The 23,373-nt window shown below is 39.2% G+C and overlaps 1 protein-coding gene across 1 annotated transcript in view; it reads right to left on the reverse strand.

Annotated features, from left to right (window-relative positions):
* Positions 1 to 1,279: 1,279 nt before the first annotated feature.
* The window catches only part of LOC134005547 (adhesion G protein-coupled receptor L3-like), a 154,395-nt gene continuing 132,301 nt past the window's right edge, over positions 1,280 to 23,373 (reverse strand). Inside the window, exons 17-23 of the mRNA XM_062444472.1 lie at positions 22,628 to 22,719; positions 16,574 to 16,600; positions 13,904 to 14,072; positions 13,509 to 13,634; positions 10,216 to 10,312; positions 5,527 to 5,652; positions 1,280 to 2,644 (exon numbers count right to left, since the gene is read on the reverse strand). Of these exons, the coding sequence (XP_062300456.1) occupies positions 1,695 to 2,644; positions 5,527 to 5,652; positions 10,216 to 10,312; positions 13,509 to 13,634; positions 13,904 to 14,072; positions 16,574 to 16,600; positions 22,628 to 22,719 (1,587 nt within the window). The 3' untranslated portion in view covers positions 1,280 to 1,694. The remainder of the gene's footprint in view (positions 2,645 to 5,526; positions 5,653 to 10,215; positions 10,313 to 13,508; positions 13,635 to 13,903; positions 14,073 to 16,573; positions 16,601 to 22,627; positions 22,720 to 23,373) is intronic.

Genomic DNA, 23,373 nt, shown 5'->3' on the forward strand with positions numbered 1-23,373 from the left:
TTTTGCTGGGCCAAAATCGACTTGGCACTAAAATGGACAGAGGGCTAATGAGGGATATTAACTGATAATTAAAAAAAAGAATTGATCGTTCCATCATTTCGACGTCCTTCGCCGCTGTCCATATAAAAAGAGTTCCCAAGACCCAGACAAAACACCAGAACTTTTGTCGTAGCTAAGTGATAAATCTTAATCAGTAATTTATTTGTTGGCAAACAAGTTTCACTGTTACAACAAATATTAGTTATGAGGTCATTCAACTAGGAAACCAATACAAAAAGGAATAAATAAGAAGCCATAATCATAGCCAATAATAAAAACTTATCTGCGCCACTAAACTTACTTCCATCCTCCATTTTATTAGTTTATTTAAACAAATAAATAAATATATTTTCTCCTTGAGGAAGAAAAAGAAAAACACTTCCAGTTTTTCTCACTCCAAAAGCTCTTTCTTTAATAAGTAACACAGCCATCTTTCTTTTTTGTACAAGTGCCCAGTGCTCATCAATGTTTAACTGGTTCTCCTTCTGAGAAGCACAAGTGTTTTCTGAATGCCGGTAAGAGTCGCACAATGCACTATGAACCTTTCTGAGGGACACCTCGTGATTAACTTTGACTGATTCGCTCTCATTGATGATCATTGAATCAGAGCTCTGCTATCTACACAGTAAAAAAAAAAGGGAAAGAGGAAAAGAAAACAAACGGAAACAGATAATACCTGAAAACCAAAGTGAATATGTTGCACAAAAATGCTTGCACGCTGAGTGTTTTGTTGTGATATTTTTTTGTGTTATTTTGTTTCAATGGTCAAAGTGATAAAAGAAGAAAACAAAAAAAATAGACTGGTACCAGAAACCCAGAGAGGCCAGCACAACAGAACAAAATTGCTCCTAACCACTACATTTACAGAGACGAAGGTTTTGCCGGGAACAAAAAAGCATACTATTATGTGCAATGCTAGTTATCTGTACAATTACATAGAAATATCTCATAATTCTCTTATTAGTTTTTTTCTCCCTCTTTTAACAACTGTTATTACAGTAAAATGAAAGAAAAAAAGAACAGCTATGCTTGAAAGCATACGATCAATAATTCCTTCATGGTAATTGTTCAAAATGTGTGTTTTTTTGTTTTTTTTTGTCTTTTTTTTCATTGAAGGGACACTTCAGCAAACAAAATGTGCTGCAACTCACCAAAGAGGAAGAAAATCTTTCAAAAAGTCAATATGGATACAGAAGTATAATAAAATAGTCCTTTTTTTTTAAATTCCCCATTTATTCTGGTGCAGTCCACAGTTTAGACTTGTATAGTTTGGGGCTATGCAGTTCCTTTTGACTGTCACACTATATCTCTGAGACCTAAAAATCCTGTGTGAGCAATTGTCTCTTTTCACACTGAGACAAAACACACCAAACCACACAGGGTTTGAGGGGGGTGGGGTGGGAGGGGACACAACATCAACAGATTCCCGCAAAGTCTAAGCAAATATAGTCACATATTAGCCCCCGTTCGTAGCAATTATTATCCTGTTCGTGGTCAGTAACAGCGAGAGTACAGTTACTTGCTCTGCCTCAGTCTTCGGGACACGGAATAAAAAGAAAGGCTACCACTGCCAACGACTGATGGAACAAGGGGACACGGGGAAGAGAAGAGGACTACGGTAATAGCAGGGACACTGGTGGGCTTTTTTTTTCGGCCTATAGGCTGGTGACCAGATGCGAGGGCTCCTGGTGGGCTTCCTCGGGTGATAGATCCTCTTTGTTGGGGGGCACGATGAAACCATCGCTGCTGCCCCTCCCTAGCTGGTAGTAGGAGTGCAGCTGATGGAGGTGGTTACGTGAGCCCAGGTTGGGCATGCTCTTGTAGTAAACGTCATCCGAGCTGGCCTCTGGGCTCTTGGCGTCCCCGGCGTCCTTGGAGCCGTCAGCAGATTCTGCAGACACGTCGGGCAGGCCGGGCAGCATGGGCATGCTGGTGTAGAGAGAGTCTCTCTGGTGGTTGTGGCTAGGTGACGAAACTTCGTCCTCGGTGTGCTCGTTAGTAAGCAAGGGAAAGAAACTTTCGCTGTTCTCCTGGGGGATCCTCCGTCGAGACGAGGAGGAAGTGGTTGCGGATGAGAAGGGGTGTTGGGGCAGTGGGAGGGGTGGTGGCGCTGGCTGGTGGAGGTGATTGTGAAGGTTGTCCAACGCCTGCAGGGACGGGGGCGGTCTTTGAGGCAACAGCGGGGCGTTAGACTCCTCGCGGATTAACTCCAGGCCTAGGCCTTCATCATGGTGCGGACCAAAGGTGGTGTGGTCATCTAAGCTCAGCGCGACATTCATGCCCATCCCCACTCCCAAGCCCATCCCGTAGCCACTGTCCTTACCACCGTTACTAACATTATTAACCAGCTTATTCATTAGGTTCCGGTTTTGCTCGGTTGAGCGCTCATGGGAATTGTTGAGGTAGGAAGGGATATAATTGGAGGTGAGCTCTTTCAGGATCTTCTTTTCCAGGGTAGTTTCCTTGTGGTTATAGCCCCGGTCAATGATCTGGACACAGTCACTCATGTACTCGGCGCTGGCGATGCTGTAGCTGTTGCCATGGTTACCATTCAGTGGTAGAGTATCCATGACACTTGTATCCCGGGCATTGTTCAGGATTCCCTCTGGAATGACAAACACGGGTTGGGTTGGGGAGTAGATTAGACGCATGAGAAGGGTGAAATCTGATGGGATGTAATTGCCACAGCTACACAAATTACACCCATCATTAACACTGGGTAAGACATTAAGCACAGTATGTCCATTAACAGCCTATACACTGTAAATATAAACATCAGACACACTTACCTTGTTACCAAAAAGTATTTTTAAGGCCTGATTGCCAAATATATCTGATTATAATATGGCAGTGATGAAAACATCAACACATGTGCGACACACAACACCACATCACTTGAGCACAGCACAAAAACACAAAGCTTACACACAAAATTCAAGCAAACAAAAGCAAAAAATTACAGCCATGCACTTAACACTTAAAGTAAAACACAAACCAGCTATACATTTGGACCCCAGCCATATTGTCCCATATGAGCATTGCAATATAACAGGAAGAAATGATAATAATAATAATATTTATTGACGTCTGCTATGTGAGCGTAACTACTCATCCCTCCAAATAGGTGCAAATTAAAATATTTCAGAATCAAACCACACCGGAAAGCCAGGAACTTTCTGTTCTCTCTGTTGCATGTTCATCTGGATTTCATTTTTTATGAACATCAAAGCAATTTTTGGACGATAATTCAAACGACCTCAGACAAGGCCATCCAGCTTGTTAAAAGTGTCAAGCTTGTAGTCTGACCTCTTGAAAATTTGACAGGATGCATTTCCGAGACCTTCAAGAAGAGTGTATAGGCTTGATCAAAGTGAATGGTTTAAAAAAATGTGTGTGTGTGTGTGTGTGTGTGTGTGTGTGTGTGTGTGTGTGTGTGTGTGTGAACAAAGGCACAGCTGTTCAATATTCACTGCAAAGAATACAGATCAATTTATATTGACGTGCCTCATGAAATGTTGAGGTAAGTCTGAATGTTGACTGTAATTGGATTAGCTTATTCAGAGTGTGATATCAAAAGGGCCAATGGATATTTGCCTTTTAGAAGCAGCAAACGCCTCAAGTCTTCTTCTTTTTTTTTTTTTTTTTTTTTTTCATTTAGCAGTGTAAACTACAATCAGCAGTGATATTCAGATTCTTAGTCAAACTGAATTGTACAGATCTATTTGAAATGATGAGGGCCTTTGTAATATTACTTCCAAAGGGAATGACTTTTTTTTTTTCATTGCCCCTTTGTCAGCACCGAGTGAAAAGAAAGTAAAGCCAAAGTCAATTACATTTGATAAGCAATGTTTAGTTTGACTCCCATACTTGTCTCTCTGTAGGGCTCTTTTAGGGACAGCATGAGGGAAAGGAAAGAAGAAAACACAATAAGCATAACAGTGACAGGTAGAATAGAAATGTGCACATACAGTATGCTGATGACGCATCAAGATAATGTCTCGGGAGTGCAATTGTTTCATGTCACCATGCAAATTCTCTGTATCCACAGGAAAAAAACCCACAACATATCTATTAACAAATATAGTAGAGAAGATATTTTGCTTTAACTTTGCAAGATCTGTGGCGTAAAACATGGCCGAGGTACTTGAGTGTCAAACGCAGCAGTAAATCTAGTGATGCATTAGCATTTTTATCCTTCCAGATATTTCTTTTACATCTATGGTGATGTAAGTGAATTATTGCCTTCTGTCACAAGCTCGAATGCAGTACTTGTATTGCATACATAAATTATCCACTGATCAAAGCTCTCTGTAAGTTTTACACAAGTTTCTCAGTTTTACAGACTCGCAAAGTTACGGCAATCTCGTATTGACTGCTTAGAGTTGGAATAATATAAAAACTGTTTCACAGAGAAAAATTGCTTCTAAACAGTCAGACTGAGCCCAGAATAAAGTATGGATTGCTTATTTACTCAACAGATATGGTTTCAAATACTTTATATTATTTATATGTTTGTATATTTATCTTATTACGTATTACTGTAAATATACAATATTTCAATTGGTAAATCCTTCCCTATTATTTAAATTCTATCCCTCAAAAAACATAAAAAACAACAAGATCAAATTTATATTGGCTTCACCACCCACATTTTGATTACATAAAGTTGCAGTTATTACAATTAAAAGTTTGAAATTAAAAGGCAGTTAGTTTGTTTATTTGAGTATGAAATCTTGAAAAGGAGGGAAACTCAATGATTTATGCCTTAAAATAGGGAATTGCAATAACACTGAGAGAATCAAATTAATGGCAATCTTAATATTCGCTCCTCAGACTATTCTTTTCCATGCAATATAAATGATTTGCATTTGTAATTTTAATATTAGTTTCAGTGACAATCACTGCAAAAGAATATTTGACAATCCAGCAGCAGAATTAAAATAAAATAAATACTAAAACTAAAAACAGAGAGACGGAAGACGAGGCACACAAGCTTTACTAACAACATTAGAGCACATTTAAAATTAATGACTGGTGATGTATCCGGCTCCATATGGGCAACATTCCTGAATTAGGAGGATTTCCTCATTTTTGCAATTTCCATGTCAGCCAAGGTAGCCATAAGTGAGAGTGACTCTTGGGTTCTTATGAAACCAAATGTAATGCCCTGACCAGAAGCCGAAATACAACTCCCAGTAAAAAGCCAATAGCGACACAGTTGTGATAAAGCTTTAGTTTTTCCCCCCAATGCTAACACACAACATCTAGAGCAGTGTTTTTTAATTAAAGCCCTGTAAAAAACCCTCAAGGGTGTACGCTGGCATTTCAGCTTAGTGTAAGTCCATTACTTTTAACTCTCCAATCATGAAGTTGCTTTCTGTTCCTGAGCAGGAACAAAGACGTACAACCTTAGAGGTTGTCCAGGACCAGGCATGAAAAAACACTGCCCTAGCCACAATGTTAAAGAATGAAAAGAAGCTAGCACACCTTGTGTGTTGTACATGCCCAGAGGGTTGTTATAGACTGCCGATTCCCCAAGCAATGTATTATAGGGATTGTTAGTGCCATGAGGACGTAGGAGTGCATTAGGGATAAGATGGTTAGCCATAGCCCCTGGAGCAGCCAGAAAGAGACGGAGAGAGTAAGACAGAAGTAAAGCAGAAGAGAAAAAGAGCAGAGAGATAGAAAAAGTATAGGTGGGCGGATAAATCGAGATATAGACAGAGAGAAAGAGAGAGAACATACATATCAGTTGGGCAGATGCAGCTGAGCAATGACAGCCATTAACATTCAAATGATCACATGATCATTAATATGAGGGGTTTTGCTACATGAAAGTGGCAGAGCTGAACTGACATGGCTAATGGGACCGATGGAAAGTGTGTTAATTGTATTGTTTAATGCTGGCCATTAGTGTCAAGCCCATTTTTTGTGTGCTCCACATTCAGGCAGCAAACACACGGTAACAGACATAAATTACAAAGAAGCACTGACAAGGCCAACACAACACAGAGTGTAACATTTCTAGACTCAAACAGGACAGAATACACTTATAAGTCAGGGCACTGTTGTCTTGCACTGTATATGGGGCTCCAAATATTAGCTCTCCTTGGATCATAACTTAGAAACTGTAACTAAGCAAGGGAGGCCTGTCAAGCTATTTAGATTTCTGCTTAAGTTGAAGAGGTGTGTGTAAGGACATACTTGGCATTTAAAGGGTATTTTTTAACCTTTCAAAATTCAAACACACATAAACAATATATTTGTGCAGAATGGACTAAAGGAGAGCTATCAGATGCCTATATGAACACTGAGAGAGATTTTCCTTGCTGTACTCATTCCTCCTGTTCATACTGGCTATTAAAAGATCCCCTTCAAATGGGACAAAATCCAGTGTGTCCACACAGTCATTTTGTGCAAAAATGTATTTAAGGGATTATCTGAAGCTTTTATGAGGCTAGCAGTCCGAGTTATTCATATCAAGTGGGTATCTGCCACATTTCCAGTCTTTTTAGCATCAAATTCCCTTTTTGTGCTTCTCTCATGAGCTGCAGTGGACGTTCAGTAACAAAAAGAGGGACTGTAACATTGAAAAATATCTACTTGCTTTGGCACATTTGGATGGCTGAAGCTTCATATAAGCTTCTGATAAATTTATAAGTACATTTATGCACAGAAGGAAACTTGTGGATTGTCTATTTCAATGTTCATTTGGACACCTGACTGTTGTTTTAAGACAGACTTGAAAAATTGCGAACCCCTTCTTTAACAGTGTGTTTGTCTGCTCTGAGATGCTATCATTATCATGTCTAAATAACTAGCTTACAAATTACAGTAGTCACTGAGCACTACTCTCAAGGCAAAATAATATATCATTAATGAACTATATTAGCTTGTGGGGTTACATGTTATGTTCAATAAAAGCCTCATACTGAAGTATTTCCCGACTGTATGGAAGTCACACCTGGATGCTGCCAGTTTGGGCTTAACACTAGCATCTGTGTTGTGCTCTTGATTGGTTTTGGGGAAGCTTAAACTCCAGCAACCCCACTTAACATAACCAGAGATAGTGTTGTATGATGTTGATGTTGAAGTGAAAAGACAAAATAATTGTCTCATTATATTCTTTTCTTTTCATACTTTTTCAACCAACTTGCACAAATGTTAGCTTAATTAGCTATCCTGCAAAATCACCCCTTTGAGAAGCCTGCTTTTATTACCTAGCTCTAAAAGCAACAACCAATTGTTTCAAAAATTCAGTTTGAGTTGTAAACCTGCTACATTATCATTGTAAACACCATGAGACAAAAGCTTAATAGGAGCAGCAAGTAAACAAGAAGGGCAGGCCAAAACCTGCACTATTATTATAGCTTATGGCATTGGCAATTTTAGTGGGGTAATATTTATTTTTCTCCAAAGACCAAAGTTCTCATTTGGTCTGATTTCCTTGTGTACTGCTACAGAAATAACCTCTGAATGAAGTGATATGTCCTCTCTTACTCAAGATGGTCATTATTTTGTTTCAGCTGTGCCTCCTTTGCACAGAAGACAGAATAGATGCTCATTTTCTGTTTATGCGACGCATGTCCTCAGATAACTTGCTGCCAGGTTCTCGCCTGAGTGACTCATCAGTTTCTCAACCACATACTACCACACCAAAGCAATCCACAGTGTGAGCCCTGTGATTAGCAGCAGATTTTAAGGCTGCAATCTTAAGCATGAATGGCGCGGATTTCCTGATGTTTGTTTTTCTCTGCTTGAGATGAAAATAATTTATTTTCAAGTGTCTGAATACATTATGCGGGATATCAAGTATGCTGAAAATATTTGTGACTTGCATTCATTTCCTGTTTACAAGATCTTTTTTTCCCCCACACGAAAACATGACATGATGCTATTATTTTTAAATAAACCAGATTCAAGGCTTATGAGGGTGAAACACGCATGTGCTTCAAATATGCACTGTGCCAGAGTGGGTAAACATCTTTTATCTGAGGTACGAGTATACGGCAATTAGTTTCTCTGGCAGAGAGACCTGTTCTTTTCTAATGCTCTGAATCTGTCATACCAACGGAGAAAGACTTATATTACCTTGTGACTTTCATCATATTTTAGAAACTTCCTCTATACTTTCTCACAGCGTTGTAATTGCAGGAATCTTTTCTATTTTAACGGGCTCTCCTTAATGAAATTTGAAAAGAATTAAAAGTGCAGCTGCATCTTTCTGCATTATTCTCATTTTTTGTCGGAGGTGTGAATTAATTAAGCATGTATTTATTATAATTTAGCTTGAAAATCAGGATGTTGTTTGGATTTAGGGGGAAAAAAAGAAAACGTATTTATTTGTTGCTGTTGCTCATTGCCCTAATTACCGTGTATCCCACAAACACCGGCTCCTTTTTTAATTCTCCCGATGACAGATCCCCCACTTATTGTGTCTGCGTTTGATAAATTGGACAATTTCCAAAACCACACTGATTGTGCGGCAATAATCCTGAATGCTGGGATAAACTGAACATGCAATGCTATCAAGATGATTGCATGACTCCGCTCTCGTGAAGAGCACATTGAGAGCGCCGGCTGCAAGCTCGCTCTCACGTGTGGGAGACTGGGGGGGGGCAAAATATTCCCTCCTCAACACATAATTCCTTAATAACAACGCGGCAGCAGCTACGGTTAAGTGCAGCTCTATTTGAATATGTTCCTTATGATACTTTGGTGATGGCTGAATGCACTTCCCAGCACACTCTTTAGGTCTTGTGAGTGCTGCCTCTACCAGATCCAGCTTGGTTAGAAGCCAGGTGTATAAAACTGTGTTAATAATTTCTATGGCCGCCTTTTATCTTTATGGAAGATCCACGTAGGCTTTTATTCGACTCCAGACCTACCGCCCAACCTCCCGCCCCAAAGTCAGCTTCTCCACAATGGATAAAAATGTGTCTGTTGATGGCACTAAGCTGAGTACCTAATTATTGAGATCTTGACACTTCCTCCCTGTGTCGAACATTAATCCATCATTGTAACTCTGCATTAGTGTCTACGCAAGCGGGCGCCCAGAGCGAATTTAGAGCATGAGTGGTGTGGAACTCAAGCCCTCCATCAAGAGATACGATGAGCGAGGAGGGAGAGTGTTAGGGACGGATGCCAGCGAGTATGCTATTTGCTAGTTGATGTCAGATGTAGTCTGGTATCTATTTTCTGTGTAACTTGAGAGACTCTGAAGTTAACTCTGTTCACTGTGCCGCTGTCAAATGCATTATGTTAAAATACTTTTTTATTAACGTGTTCCTGAGAGGGAATTCGGCTGGATTTAATTTTTTTGGGTTGTTATCCAGCAATTTTCTTGAGAGGATCTACCCAGTTTTACTTTCAGGGCTGTGGCAGTCAAATGGAATGGTGTGGTAAAGTTTAATGTGGGATAAAAAAAGGAAGAAATGTTTCTTAGCCACTATTAAATATCATTATGTTACTATAATTGACAGTAAACTCCATTTTGTTTTGTACAATTTCATTTAATCTATGATTGCATTTTTTCTTCAAAGTTTGATTGTCTAAATCAGTCTAAATCCTTTTTCATTGCATATTCATTTTAATGGCTAGATGCTAGAAAAAGATTTGTCAGTGGTACAAAATAACAAATAATAAATAATTTTCTGTTGCAGTATGAGACCAAAAAAAAGGGTGTCATCCTTTGAAACTCTGCCTTGTATTCACAGTCACATTCTCTTTTGTCCAGGCAAAAATGTTCAGAAACACAACCAGTTACTTGTGCACTGTGTGGCTATTTGACAGCAGTTTTGGTGGATTCCATTCCAAATACTTAAGAACTTGCTTCAATATTTGGTGAACATTAACAGTTGAGTGGATAAATGTGTCTTTTACTTGGGATTTTAATTGTTTGGGAGCACACTATTGTGAAATTACTTATTTGCCTTGACTTGAGGGTTTGCCTCAGGGTTGAAGATTGTGGTTGAAAGCTTTACTTGTCCAAAAAATAAAGTATTTTGATACACTGGAGCCCCTGTGTCACACTGAATGGAAAATGATTATAACTACAATTCAAGAACATAGTGAAGCTTTTGTGAAGAAAAAAAAGTCTCTTAGTCCTGACGTCTAAGATGAAGGCCAGTGTATTGACGAATCATTCAAGAAAACACTTGCTTTGGGACCAAGTACCTCTGTTGAGTGACGCAGAGCTGTTGATGTCGCCGGTCATAAAAGAGGACTCAGACTGTTTTCTGACTGTGTCATTCCACATCCGACGGATGCGGCTCTGCAGAGACAAACAACATGTCAAAACACGTCAGTACATTGACTCTGAACATGGTTGGTGATCCAGATAAAAAGTTAAATTAAATGAAGACCCAACAGTACTATTTTTTATTGTTTTCTTTCAAGTATTTACCCTCAATCGCTCACTTATATTTCTACACAATAATATGAGGCAATAGAAGAGGCTGTCAGCTCGATACTTGTATTTAAACCATGAAACATTTCAGCTGCAGGGATAAGTAACCTCCAATTAAAGATGAGCATCAGTACTGGGATAGGTGAAGTCAATAATAAAGTCATCAGTCAAGCTCTCCGAATCAGTGTCTCGGGTTGCAAAGGCTCAATCCAAGAGGGTTCATCCTGGTTAATTATGATAGAGTCCCACGGGCTGTTGCACAAGCTAAGGGTCTGGATATCCATCCACAGAGCCGACTACTTTCTATCTTGTGCCAGAGGGGCTTGGCAGAGGAATTCAGATTAATATGGAACAGGGTTGGTGATGTTGAAAATAAAACAAATGTTTTGTGAAAAAATAATTGACTTAAGGATAATTACAGTTTGTTACAAAATCTGTATCATATTTTGGTAGTCATTATTCCTGTCTTTAACAAAAAAGATTGTACTTAATTAATGGCAAATGGTAAACTTATTACCCATTCTCCTTTGTTAAGATAGTACAGGATGTATTTGTTAGCTTTCCAATGATACCTGAGGCTAGGGATATTTCAGCTACCTCACCTGTTTCATGGACCTTTTCGTTAGGAAAATAGATTTATTCGCCTTCTTGCCAAGATAAGCAGATTGATACCAGTCTCCTATCATTTCAATTTGGGGTTAAAGCTAGCAACTGGTTAGCTTTGCTTAGCACAGAGACTAGGAACATAGAGACACACTTAGCCTAGCTCTGTCCAGTGGTAACTAAATGTGCAGACTAGCACCTACCATGTTTGAATAACCCATACAATAACTAAAGTGCAAAAGCTAAAGTTCACAATTTTCCAATGGAGATACTGACTATGTCTGTTACCAGGCAACCAGCAAAGCCTCCAGGAAGTTACTGCTCCCAGCCAAGAAATAGTCTTAACCTCCATAATGAACCATAACCATATTAAACAAATGAGGTATAACATGTTAATTAGTCAGCTTTAGACTTTAGAGGTGCTGATAGGTGGATTTTGTCACCGATGGACAGAGCAGGGCTAGCTGTTTGTCTCTGTTTTCGGTCTCTATGCTAACCATATACTGGCTTTAGCTTCATTTTGGTATCAATCTTCTCATGTGGTAGGCTACGATTGGACAGAGCAGGGCTACATGTAGTTGTCTACTGTTGTTTCCAGTCTTTGTGATAAGATACTCTAACCTGCTGCTGGATATTCCCTTATATTTAACCGAGAGAGACCAGTCTTCTTATCTAAGTGCCATTTAGTGAACAAGTAGGGCATACTTCCCAAAACTGTTAACTTCTTATTTCAAAAACTGTATCATTATTGTTTTTCCTGTACAATGAGCATGAACTGCCAACATTTTTGATGTTTTCTAACTTTCAGTTTACAGACGTTTAGATCATCTGGCTAAACTTCTGGCTTGTTTGCAACAATTATGATCTTCTGACTGTGATTCTGCCGTGTCAGACAGTTTTGTAGTGATGTTGTGCATTCTCAAATCTCAGTTATTACTTTGGTGAGTAAATTGTAATAATAATAATTGCAAAAACGCAAAAATAAGACCCTAGTGTGAATAAACTATCCTTTCCAAATAAGACTCACTTGTGAAGAAAGGTGAATCCGACACCTGACACGTATCTTTATCTTTCGACTGCAATAGCAGCAATTTACCATATGCACAATAATAGCAAGGTCAAAGATAATAATGACAGGACAGTCAAAATAGTAAAGCCATGAAGTGAAGCAATGCTTTCAAGACTTTGTTTCTCTTAAACACCTAAGACAGGCTTCAGCTTAATTAAGTCATTGCCATCACAGTCATCAACATTAACTAAATTTGGAGTAACTGCCACTGTGGCTTAGCCAGTCTCTTCCCGAAATTCTCCACTGCAGGATGCCAGTTAGACCGTGAACTTTCTTTTATTCATAAAATCTTAATTATCACATCATAAATGATGTGGAAGCTGCCCACGCAGAGGTGTTATGTTCAATACTGAACTCTCACAGAAGGATATGTCCTTTCAGGCGCTTCTGTGTCAACCCTGGATGACTCACAACTCTTACATTTTAACAGCAGCACATACTGTCACAGCTGATCTCTTTAACATACCGTTCATCATGTTGTCCCCAGCACTGGAGACACAGATGGGTTGAGAATGACAGTGCTATTTTTTTTGGGGGGGGGGGGGGGGGGTAAAAACTTCAACTATTCATAGCCAGTGGGTTAGAATGTACTTTGCTGATTACACATTCATTTAGAAGCCTCAGAGTTACAGCAGTAAACAACTGCGTTTTTCTGAGTGTTTCCATTCCTGTCTTGCTCACATAAAGAGACTGAACATGAGGTTAGAGCCATCTTGTCAAAGCACTGTGTATAATTAAACGCTTTGATCTGTATGTGGAATCCAGCTTGTATCGTGGGTTGCCACTGAATGCTTGACTCTAAGGACTATTTATAATTGAACACTGGAAGGAAATCGCACTCTTTGGAATATGGATATGATGTTCAATTATAGTGTATCATGGCGATTCATCCTATACTTCATGTCAATGTGGGAGGAATCCATTAAAAATGTACTTTACAAGGAGACTTACCGCAAAATACACACATTTTGGCATTAATGTGAGCATGAACACATTCCTCACAAAAGCTTGAGCCAATATTTTAGTCAGCGTCACTGTATCAGTGTGCAGCCCAGGCCTGCTTCAGTGAAAATTAACTTCAGTTTGACTTTATGTACTTAATTTTTTTAGCTCGAGACACACTACATTTTCCTGCTATCCTGCTTGAAATCTATCAAGCATACTCACACAGCCACCCTTCAATTTTTTTCTCTTTTGATCACTAAGGAGGTGCATAGATTACTTTTTAGGATCAAAACTTATACCAATACAGACTGAAACATTGGACAGCATACAATTCTATGGCAATTCAAAACTACATGGATGCCAACTTGTTGTGTATTGGGAAAATGGTAAAGGAAAAAAAAGAGAAAAACAAACAAAAGGGGAACAAGATAAATGTCCTGCCACCTGTGAACCTGTAGAGTAACGTCCTGGAGCGCGAGAGGCAGTTCCCTTCCCAGAGCCGATGGAGCTCTCCACACTTTTGCCGCTGCAGCAGTGAGTACGGAGGCATTTGCCATACTCCTTACGCACCTGTGCAATGAAAACACATGGGAAGCACGTACACATAAACAATTAGACCAAATCCAAGGGTCACAATCATAGGGTATTTTCACACTTGGCACATTTGGAGATGCCTCTCCAGCATGTTTGCTGAAGCATGAAATGAATTTAATGATGGGCAGTCAGCTGAGGGCACAATAACAATTTCTAGGTGTTGGGAGTTTTTCTTCTAAAACAGTTTAATCTTATTGCCAGATGTGAAGTCACACAGCACATCTTGAAAAAAAATGAACCCAAACCTTCTTCTGTAGTACACAGTGGAAGATGAAGATGAACATTCCCTGCAGGGAGTTGAAAATGGTGAACAGGTAGGCCATGACCACGGTGCTCTCGTTGACATACATCAGGCCAAAGGCCCAAGTCAGGCCCAGCAGACACAGCAAGGCAATGGCCCCAATCACCCATGATCTGCAACATAAAGAAAATCTCATCTCACAATCCATTTGATGAACTCATGATGTAGAAACTGTTTAAAACTTAAGAAAATTAGTGTAAATTGTACCAAAATACAATATTTATGAAGGTTGGAAAGGCCATTATTTTAAGAGTTTGCTTCTACTGAATTAAAAATGTAAAAAGTACTATCGAGGTTTGTCTACGAGAGGGAGAAAAGGCACAAAACAAATGAGATGATGTGATTATGATGAATAAATGTAATATTTCCTTTCTGGCCTTCTTGGCAACCTTTTCCTTTCATTCCTTGTACTCTTTAAAATGATGCCACTGCCTATTTGAAAAGCCATAGATGATCATAAAACTGCAGATTCATATATACGATAATGGAGGTCTGCATAAATGGGAGGGAACCAAACATGGCAATTTCATTAGAAGACTATTTACATGAATATATTCCGTGTTGGATTCAATAGCCTGAGGGTTGGGATAGGTGTCTTGTAAATTCTAACCCAAGATGAAAGATTCAACTGAGATAAATGCCCATGGGAACACAGTCTATTAAGAATGAAAGGCTTTATCTATGTGTGGGCGCATTGTAGAGAGAGGTGACATGTTTCTTAGGCTTTCGTTTAACCTGCACCCTTTTAGTATTTTGGTGACTCCCTGTGAGTCGCAGTAGGTGAGCCAGGCTTAAGCTGTGTGTGTGAAGATCATCTCTTCCAGCTGATTAAATCCTTTTACAGCCACCTGAAGGAAGTAGTTCTGCTTTCTGTCTGCAGTCTCTAATTTGAGTGACACACATTGTCAAAGCACAATTATGCATGCCAGAACCACCAGAAGACCTTGATTAAAAAATTGTGTATTGTGCAATAATGACAAACCTATGCAATTGTGCACATTAATGATTGATTATTTATGTATTCTGCAATTCACGTTTATGTAGTGCAAATTAGCAGAGGTTAAAAGAGATGTGGGCATTATCAGGATACACTGTATGTTCTAGATGACTGCTGTGAACAATATTATGTGGTAGAGCAGAACCATGGATGTTGTTATAAGCGGTATGGTTAAATTTCAGTGTGTTACTGTAAACAGGAGTAAAACCTGATGAAGACCTATTTTTAGTTGTATACCTTATTTGTATCCAATTGGGACAAATAAGTCCCGAAATACAAATTTCGTAGTATTCACCAATTTTCTCATCCTTAGAATGATTGGGATTCATGAATGATCTAGGCTTGTCGTATGAGTCATGAAAAAACAGTCTGCCTTTCTTTACAAGCGGATAACATGCTAGGCTTAAGAATTTTAATGCCTTCATCTGAATGAATTTGCCTCTGGGTCTTCATGCAAGTCACACTCCAGCATCATCTTCTGTGGGTTACAATATTCTCCCATCTAATATCTCCATGATTGTCACGTTCCTTTGACCGCCTGTCATATTAGTCACGGATCGCTTTGCTGACATTTTTTTGCGTCTAACTTCATGCTAAACCATTTCCTCTTCATTTATGTCACAGTGCAGCGCTGCTTTGATAGCACTATGTTGGCAGCTGTTAATATTTCCTAATTGTTCCAGGTCCTTTACTACTGACACTGTTAAACGTATTTCTTAAAACGTTTTTTGTCTGCTGATCTGACAGCAAGACTCCATGGTTTGAACTTCTTTTTTACTCTTTCACTTGTTGATAAAATGGCTACATTTTTGTGAATAATAACCACAGACGATTAGAGGAACAGATAGCTTTACAGTATCACGTCAATTTTAGGACGATGATACTGTTGATGTTCAAATGGTAACGGCCCCTTTACATGAACCAGTGGAAACACGAAAACTGAGCCACACCTCTCTGCGCTGCCTTTGCGCCCTGATTCACAAAATTTGCACCTTTATGTGTTTATATTGGGAAGGTGTCATATATGAAATTCTCCTAAGACAAGGAGACAGTGAGAGACAGACAACTGTCTATCTATCGCCTGAGTGCTACCTGAATAACTGAGAGTGGCTAAACTCTTTTCCTTCAGATTTACTGTGGAATTTCATTGGGTCAGCACTGGCACTTGGAATTGTAACTGCTATTTCCTTGATCGATTTGTTTGTAAAATATTACTGAATAAATATTATTCCATGAGACATTCATATATCGTGGAGTTCCTGCATTGGCAAGCTTCAGATTTTTATAGCATATATGAAATAAAAATATCACTATCAACTGACAAATGCGACTGCTGTATCTACATTATGGCACTAATATTCCTATAGAGTGCACTGTGATGATACAGGTGCCATTTCAAACTAATCTTGCTTGTCAGATCTGCCGGCCATGTATATCTAAGACAGGAGTGCTGTGTGCACACTAATGTGGCCTTCAACATGACTGAGTGCTTCACAGTAAATCATGTTAATGATTCAGAGAGGCAGGGAGATGGATTTGGATCCTGATTTGTTCATATGGGGGGAGTAAATGAAAGATGGCATTATGGGAAAAAGAGCCCTTCCAATTTTGTCTTACTTGATCTCAGGTTCATAATCCTGATAGCTGAACAATATGACGAGAACGTCACAAAAAGAAAAGAAGCAGAGATAAATCAAATGACATAACAAAGAGATGGAGAGGTGTAATCCAAAATGTGTGGCCATCAATACAAAGTACAAATTTAGACATTAAGAGGGACACAATACACCAAGAAGGAAGATGGTTTATCTTGACAAAGGAGATTAACGCTACATTCACAAGATCCACATCCAAACAGACGTTCATACATTTTGGGAAGGGATTTGTTAGTGATTTACAGGTGCTAACCATAATTAGCTCGGTTCACAGAAGTATCTAGCTCCCCTCATAAATGCTGGCAGACCTTCGTGTTTAAGCAGTTATAAATGGGCCAGGTGTGCAGCAAAATTAATGATTTATGAATTCACCAGGGCAACCATTCAACATAATTTTCCCAGGGCTGTCTTAATGACCTGGTGGGAGAGGTACTTCATCAAGGCGATTGCCCCTGGAATGGACACAGAAACACAAGCAGTGGGCACAAAAGAGAAAAGAAAGAGAACAAAATATTGTCCTCTAACTAGCTGCAGTTTTGTTTCAAAGGATAGCGGATGATAGAGTCACAAGAGGTCAGGAGAAATGCATCAGAGAGGACAGGATATGAAGAGGCTACGACTCACATCGCACGCAGCTTATCTTCTGGAGTTATCAGATAAAAATATGAGGATGAATTTGGGAGCTGTGCGGTACTGTAGGAGCCTTTAGGCAAAACTTCTGAGACTGTATAACAGTCACTGAAAAGCATAACAGCTCACTTACAAATGAAGATGCTGAATTTGAATCGAGTTTCATCCCGTCTGGGCTGATGCATGCCTCAAAGCTACTAATATAATATTAGTTAGAGACCCTCTTGGTTCATATTTTTTTAGCATCATTAGCTTGAAATAGTTTATGTAAAGCATAATATTTGGCAAGGAAATTTTTTATTAAATAAATGTTAAACGCATTGTATGACGTCAAATATAGCATTTAAGCAATTGTAGTCCTTCAGATCTGTCAGGCTGTGCAATATACAGACATATACTGTACATTCCCAAGGGCATCAACAGAGCACTTCAGGGCTTTTGAAGCACAAAAAGAATAAGGAAAGCTTTATTGTGCTAATCGTGGAGCAGAAACTCTAAAAATGAGCAATTGTAGGCTGAGAACTACTTCAGACGGTGGCATCAAATTACCAGCAATTTCCTTCAAAACGACCTAATGCGCAGAGGTGCCATTTACTGCAATGTCACAGATCATTCATGTATGAGATTGCAATTGGTCAATTCAACTTGTTTTAAATCTGCATAAAGTCCTCTTATAGGCTGTTACTGGGTGGAAAAGAGGAGGTGCTGTGATCAACACAGACAGCGTTTTAATTATTTAACCAAAGGTATGCTTAAAATGCTAATCACCTCAAAGTGTTTAAGACATCAGTGGTGCAAAGTTTTTTGATGTTGGCAGGGACGTTTTTATCTTTGACATCATCCTCGTTAGCATATTTTATTTGAAGTGTCTTATCTGTACGGGGAGCAAGATATGCAGGATAGAATTCACACCTTTCTCTTAAAAAATGTTCAGTCCTTCATATTAGAAATATGACGCATTCGTCTGGTATTTAAAGTCACACCGGTGCGAAAGTCACGTCCTAATCCATGAATCACTGGGCAGTGGCAGCCGGTGTCTCCATTATACGGGGGGGGGGGGGGGGGGGGGGGGTTGACACACACACACACACACACACACACACACACACACACACACACACACACACACACACACACATCAAACACAATATCAATTCGATTCTACACCCTGTACTGAGAAATGCTGCATCTTACCAGTGCCACTCTACAATAACACATCCATCATAATAACGGTAGCTAAAATGAAGAGGGGGGGAAAAAATGGAAGATGAAAAACAGAAAGATGTTAAAGATAAACACAGCATAAGATAAAAAGGCAGGATGCGAGTCCTAATCAAAAGAAGAAAAGCTGGGGTTGGGGGGGCGGGGTAGGAGGGTTAAGGAGGGGTTGGAGTGTGTGTGTGTGTGTGTGTGGGGGGGGGTTCACAGCGAAAGAGACATGTAACATACATATTAAAACAAGGCAGCATGATGAAACCTGAACAGAAAACGTGACATCAAACCATAAAGAGGAACCAAATAGCAAAAAAGATGAGACAAAATAAGACACACCTCATTAAACAAGGCTGAATGGGCTTAATTAACCTGTAATATTACTGTATCATCACCAAACCGGTTCACCTTGATAAGTCTACTATCAAATGAAAAATACAGCAATAAGGGGTCTCCAAAGATCAACTATGGACCATTTTGTTCGAATCATTTATAAAAGTCTGGGCTAAATTGAGTGTAATACTATACTGGAAAACAGAATACTGAAAGAAACACATAAGTATAGAAAAAAAAGAAAAAAAATCAATCCATGTAAAAGAAAAACCCTGAAAAACATCTACTGCTATTTTTATGCTGATACAGAAATCACAGCAATGACTGGATATGTTCGGCTAAGCAATATCTTTGAGCCAGTAATACTCACAATGTAAGTCAGTTTTCCTAGAGTGTCTTTGTGTTGAGTAATGGAGTCTCGGCTTAAAAACCGTGTCAGATGAATGAGGGCTGACAAAAGCCGAGCAGCTTCATGCCATTTTCCAATGGTCATCTGAAATGTTGCTGTCTTTTACTAAGTCAGTAAGAACTAAGGGTCAGGGGGTCAACTGTTTGGTACATTATGGTAGGCCAGTCTTATAAATCATATGACACTGAGAGCTCTAGCAGTCAATATATAAATAAAACTACTCAATGAATCTAAGAGGTACACATAATGTCGGTTTTTGTACATGAATGGACACTGCCAAAGCAAATGAGTAAATATAAACCTTAAAATAAAATTCTTCTCCACAGTTTGCTGTATTTTTATACCAGGTGCAAGTACTTATTTTGGATCAATGTTCCACTCAAGTGGTGTACCTCCTTTTCTGATCCCATCAAGATCTGGGGTTAGATACCAATCCATTACAAGATAGGAATCAGTGGCTAACCCATATGGCGGCTGCAGCTTCACAGTTCTCTGTCCATAACCAAATTTCAGTTCTTTCATTGCTACAAAGTGCATATTATTGATTCAATTTTTTCGTTTGTTACACACCAAAATCCAATAGGACAAAAACACACATCACAGAATGTGACAAAAAACCTGTAAGGTTGCCGAAGAATGATCATACAAAAAGTTTCAAATTTGGATGAACATATTCTTCATTGTAGATTTGACAGAATATGGTAAGTAAATCTGAAAGTAGTGACTTAAACACTATAACAAATCTCCAAAATACAGCAACTTGTGTTTTATAGAAGCAGCAGGGCAAGTGGAGGCAGAGCATCTTTAAATGTCGCCCTCCTTCTATTGTCATCTATTCTTGGTGACTGCAGCGTCAGTACAGGTCACACTTTGGCTGTGTACAAAGGAAGCACTTAAAACCTGCGGGTTCGCTCAGGAATATCCTGCAGTGAGTCTGTGATGGAAAAGCAGGTCGGCACAGTACAGTCTGACATGGTGCAACTAAAGCCTGCTATATCATGCTTGCTGAAGATTGTTTTTTTTGGTTCTGTTGTTGGTGTGTATCACTGCGGCAGACAGAGGCCACTGTGCTGAGACAGAACCAGTGATGTGGTGCCACAAAAAATAACAGCCGGAACGCTGGTCATAAAGTAGACTAATGTGTCCAGAGTGGCTTAAATAAGCGAAGCAGACAGAAAAAAAACATAACAGACGACACCCTTATCTATCACGGCAAACAGGCAACAAAACAACTTTACGCCATCTGTATAGGGAATCTGCCGACACCAGGTAGCTGGAGCTTACGTCAAAGACAATGGCCGCAAATGCTGTGTCATTATACAGTTTAAAGGGACTTTTAAAATAAACATGTAATACTCTTTTTTTTCATGTAGAGACATTTGTGAGAGGAACTGAGCTAATCTATGAAGTCAAATCCATGGATTTTAGTGCACAGATGATGCTACTATTGAACATATAATCCTTCAATAGTTAAACCAGCACTGATCAGTAGTGTTTCATCATCTTTCAGCACACTATTTGGGTTCTTGGCAACTTTACTGTTTTGGTTCAATCTAACTGCTTTCATCAACCTCGTTTTCAACTGAAGCAGGCCACCTGCTTTCATCAAAAGAACTCCCTGCCAAGCAAAAGCCGCAAACACACAAAAGTAGAAAACTAGTTGGTGAATGTAGTGAAGAATTCAGTAACTTAATTAAGAGGCAGATATTTTCTTCAGGAGTTGCTGGAGACAAAAACGGAGCTAACAAAAGAGTGAATGCTGGACTTTCATTTGTCAAGCAGCCAGAAACAGGACTCTGTATGAATGCTAATGGTAAACTGTATGTGCTGCATGTGTAAATAGGTAGCTGCGTTAGCCATTTCAGCTGCACATGGTGATATTGTATATGTGTTAAGCTTAGAGATTGAAAAAATTCAATTGCAGATTTAAAGGACCCTGTCAGTGTGTTTGCAAGTTTGATCCCTTTACTGCATATATTTAGAATTCTTGCTGACCAGTTTTGAATGCATGCTGCTCCAGTTTTAGATTTATCTTTCTACAGTTCTGGGTAGGCATCGGTTTCCATTATTTTCTCTATGATTTGAAAAACCACCTGAATAAAACCTGAATCCTAAAAAAAATGACTTGGGTTGTGTATTCTGCAACAATTTTTGACAATATTACATTATCCTCCCATGGTAATGCAGTTTAAATGCAAATTAAAACGTTGCACTCACAATACTGTAACTTTATTCATTAAACAAATGCTGGCTTGTTCATTTTGATGGACTACACAATTAAGGCAGGTCTCAAGAGTCTGCTTATTTAATTTTATACAGAAATTAACAGAAACCTGAATCTACACTGACAGACAAATTACCTCCAAATGCTAAAACACAGCAGCAAAGTTTGCAGAATGGTTAATTCTGATGTAATGTGCACATTTCATTATTCCACAAGGCTGTATGTATCTCTGTTGAATTTATGTAAACATAGCATATGTCCATGTATGTGGTAGATAAACACATGTTAGTCCAAAGTTATTTTATCTGAAACTTTACAAACTTGACTTCAATTACCTTTGCAGAACTCTAATTAATTTGATCCCTCGAGTAAATGTATAGACTGGTGTTCACGCTTTCACAAAATTAGAGTTTTATTGTCCTTCAAGCTTACTTATTATCTGAAAGCAGCCAGACATATTTAGATAAACAAGCTCACACACACACACACACAGCCACACACACATAATATGAATATTCATCTTCCACATGTTGACACCAAGATAACACCAGGTCAGATCTGTGAGACCGCCCCTAGCCTTTTCCTGTGCAGACAACAGTGTTCTTCAGATAATGATGGGAATGCAAAAGGATACCTGTTTGATTTTAACCTTGTCTGACACAACCTTTCATTTTAACAGGAGTTACTCACCTTGCAGGTTTAGATTCCTGGATCGTTTGGTATGCTGTTCACAAACCTAGGTGCTTTTGTTTCGCTTTCTTTTTTTACAATAAATTCATATTTTTTTAATACAATCAGGATCAAACATCAATTCCTCCTTCCTCCCCTCCAAATTGCCATAATGGACAAGAGAAAAGTAGGGTAAAATAAATATAATTAAAATAAGAGCATTTACCACCCTGTGGACTTTTAATAAGGTTTAAAAATGTCAAAGAAGGAGGCGAGTCATTCAAGAACACCAGTTTGAATATAGAGTACTGTCCAATAGTTGCTTTTTAAAAAGACGGGTCATTAAACACAAGGAAACAGGAGGAAATAAGCGGAAACCTCAACTTGCTCTGAGTGCAATTCTGCTGTCAGAGTGCGTTTGGTGGAAGCGAGCCCATCACACTAGTCTTGAAACATTCTTTCCATCTGTAACAAAACGTCACTGGAATTCTATTTCTGGAGGACTTAAATGGATATCTGTGCAATGTGAGTGCTCTTACTTGATGTTGTCCAGGCAACCGGAGTCTGGTTTCAAGATGGCAGTGTGATGGAACATCTTGTAGAGAGCGATGCCCAGGAAGATCACATTGAGCTGAGGGAGAGGGAGAAGAGAGAGAGAGAGAGAGAGAGAGAGAGAGAGAGAGAGAGAGAGAGAGAGAGAGAGAGAGAGAGAGAGAGAGATAGAGAGAGAGAGAGAGAGAGAGAGTGAGGGAGGGAAGACAGGATTGAAGGCTTGTATGTTTCTTGTTTCAGTTCCATTCATTTTAAATCAGGGCACTTTGTAGCACAAAGCTGGAACGTTGCAGCCAGACTTGGTTTCCCACTTTGCCAAACAGAGCGCAAAATCCTAAGAAACCTCTGTGATGGTACGACGGACTAAACAGGAGCGGTTGAGACAAGATAGCTGCATACTTGTATGAGGGAGCCTTTCCATCTGACTTATTCACACTCGTCTCATCATATTCACACTTAAAGGCAACCACAGGGAATAACTGCCACCGCCGCTGCATTCGTTTTCCTTTACAGTTTCTACATCTGTCAAGGATACAAAAAAAAAAACAGTTGGCGTTGGTTGGAAGTGGAAATGTTTGTGAAATGCTTGAAGAACTTTCAGCATTGTGACAAGACACCGTTTAATACAGCATGTTCTCTTTTACATTACAAGCGATGCCAGCCTATAAAGGGCGGGATAACATTTTATTGTGCTGTTATTTGTCATAAAATAGGGCATTATTTAAATTCTTCC

This window comes from Scomber scombrus, chromosome 23 (genome assembly GCF_963691925.1).
Source record: "Scomber scombrus chromosome 23, fScoSco1.1, whole genome shotgun sequence".
NCBI classification, from domain to species: Eukaryota; Metazoa; Chordata; class Actinopteri; order Scombriformes; family Scombridae; genus Scomber; species Scomber scombrus.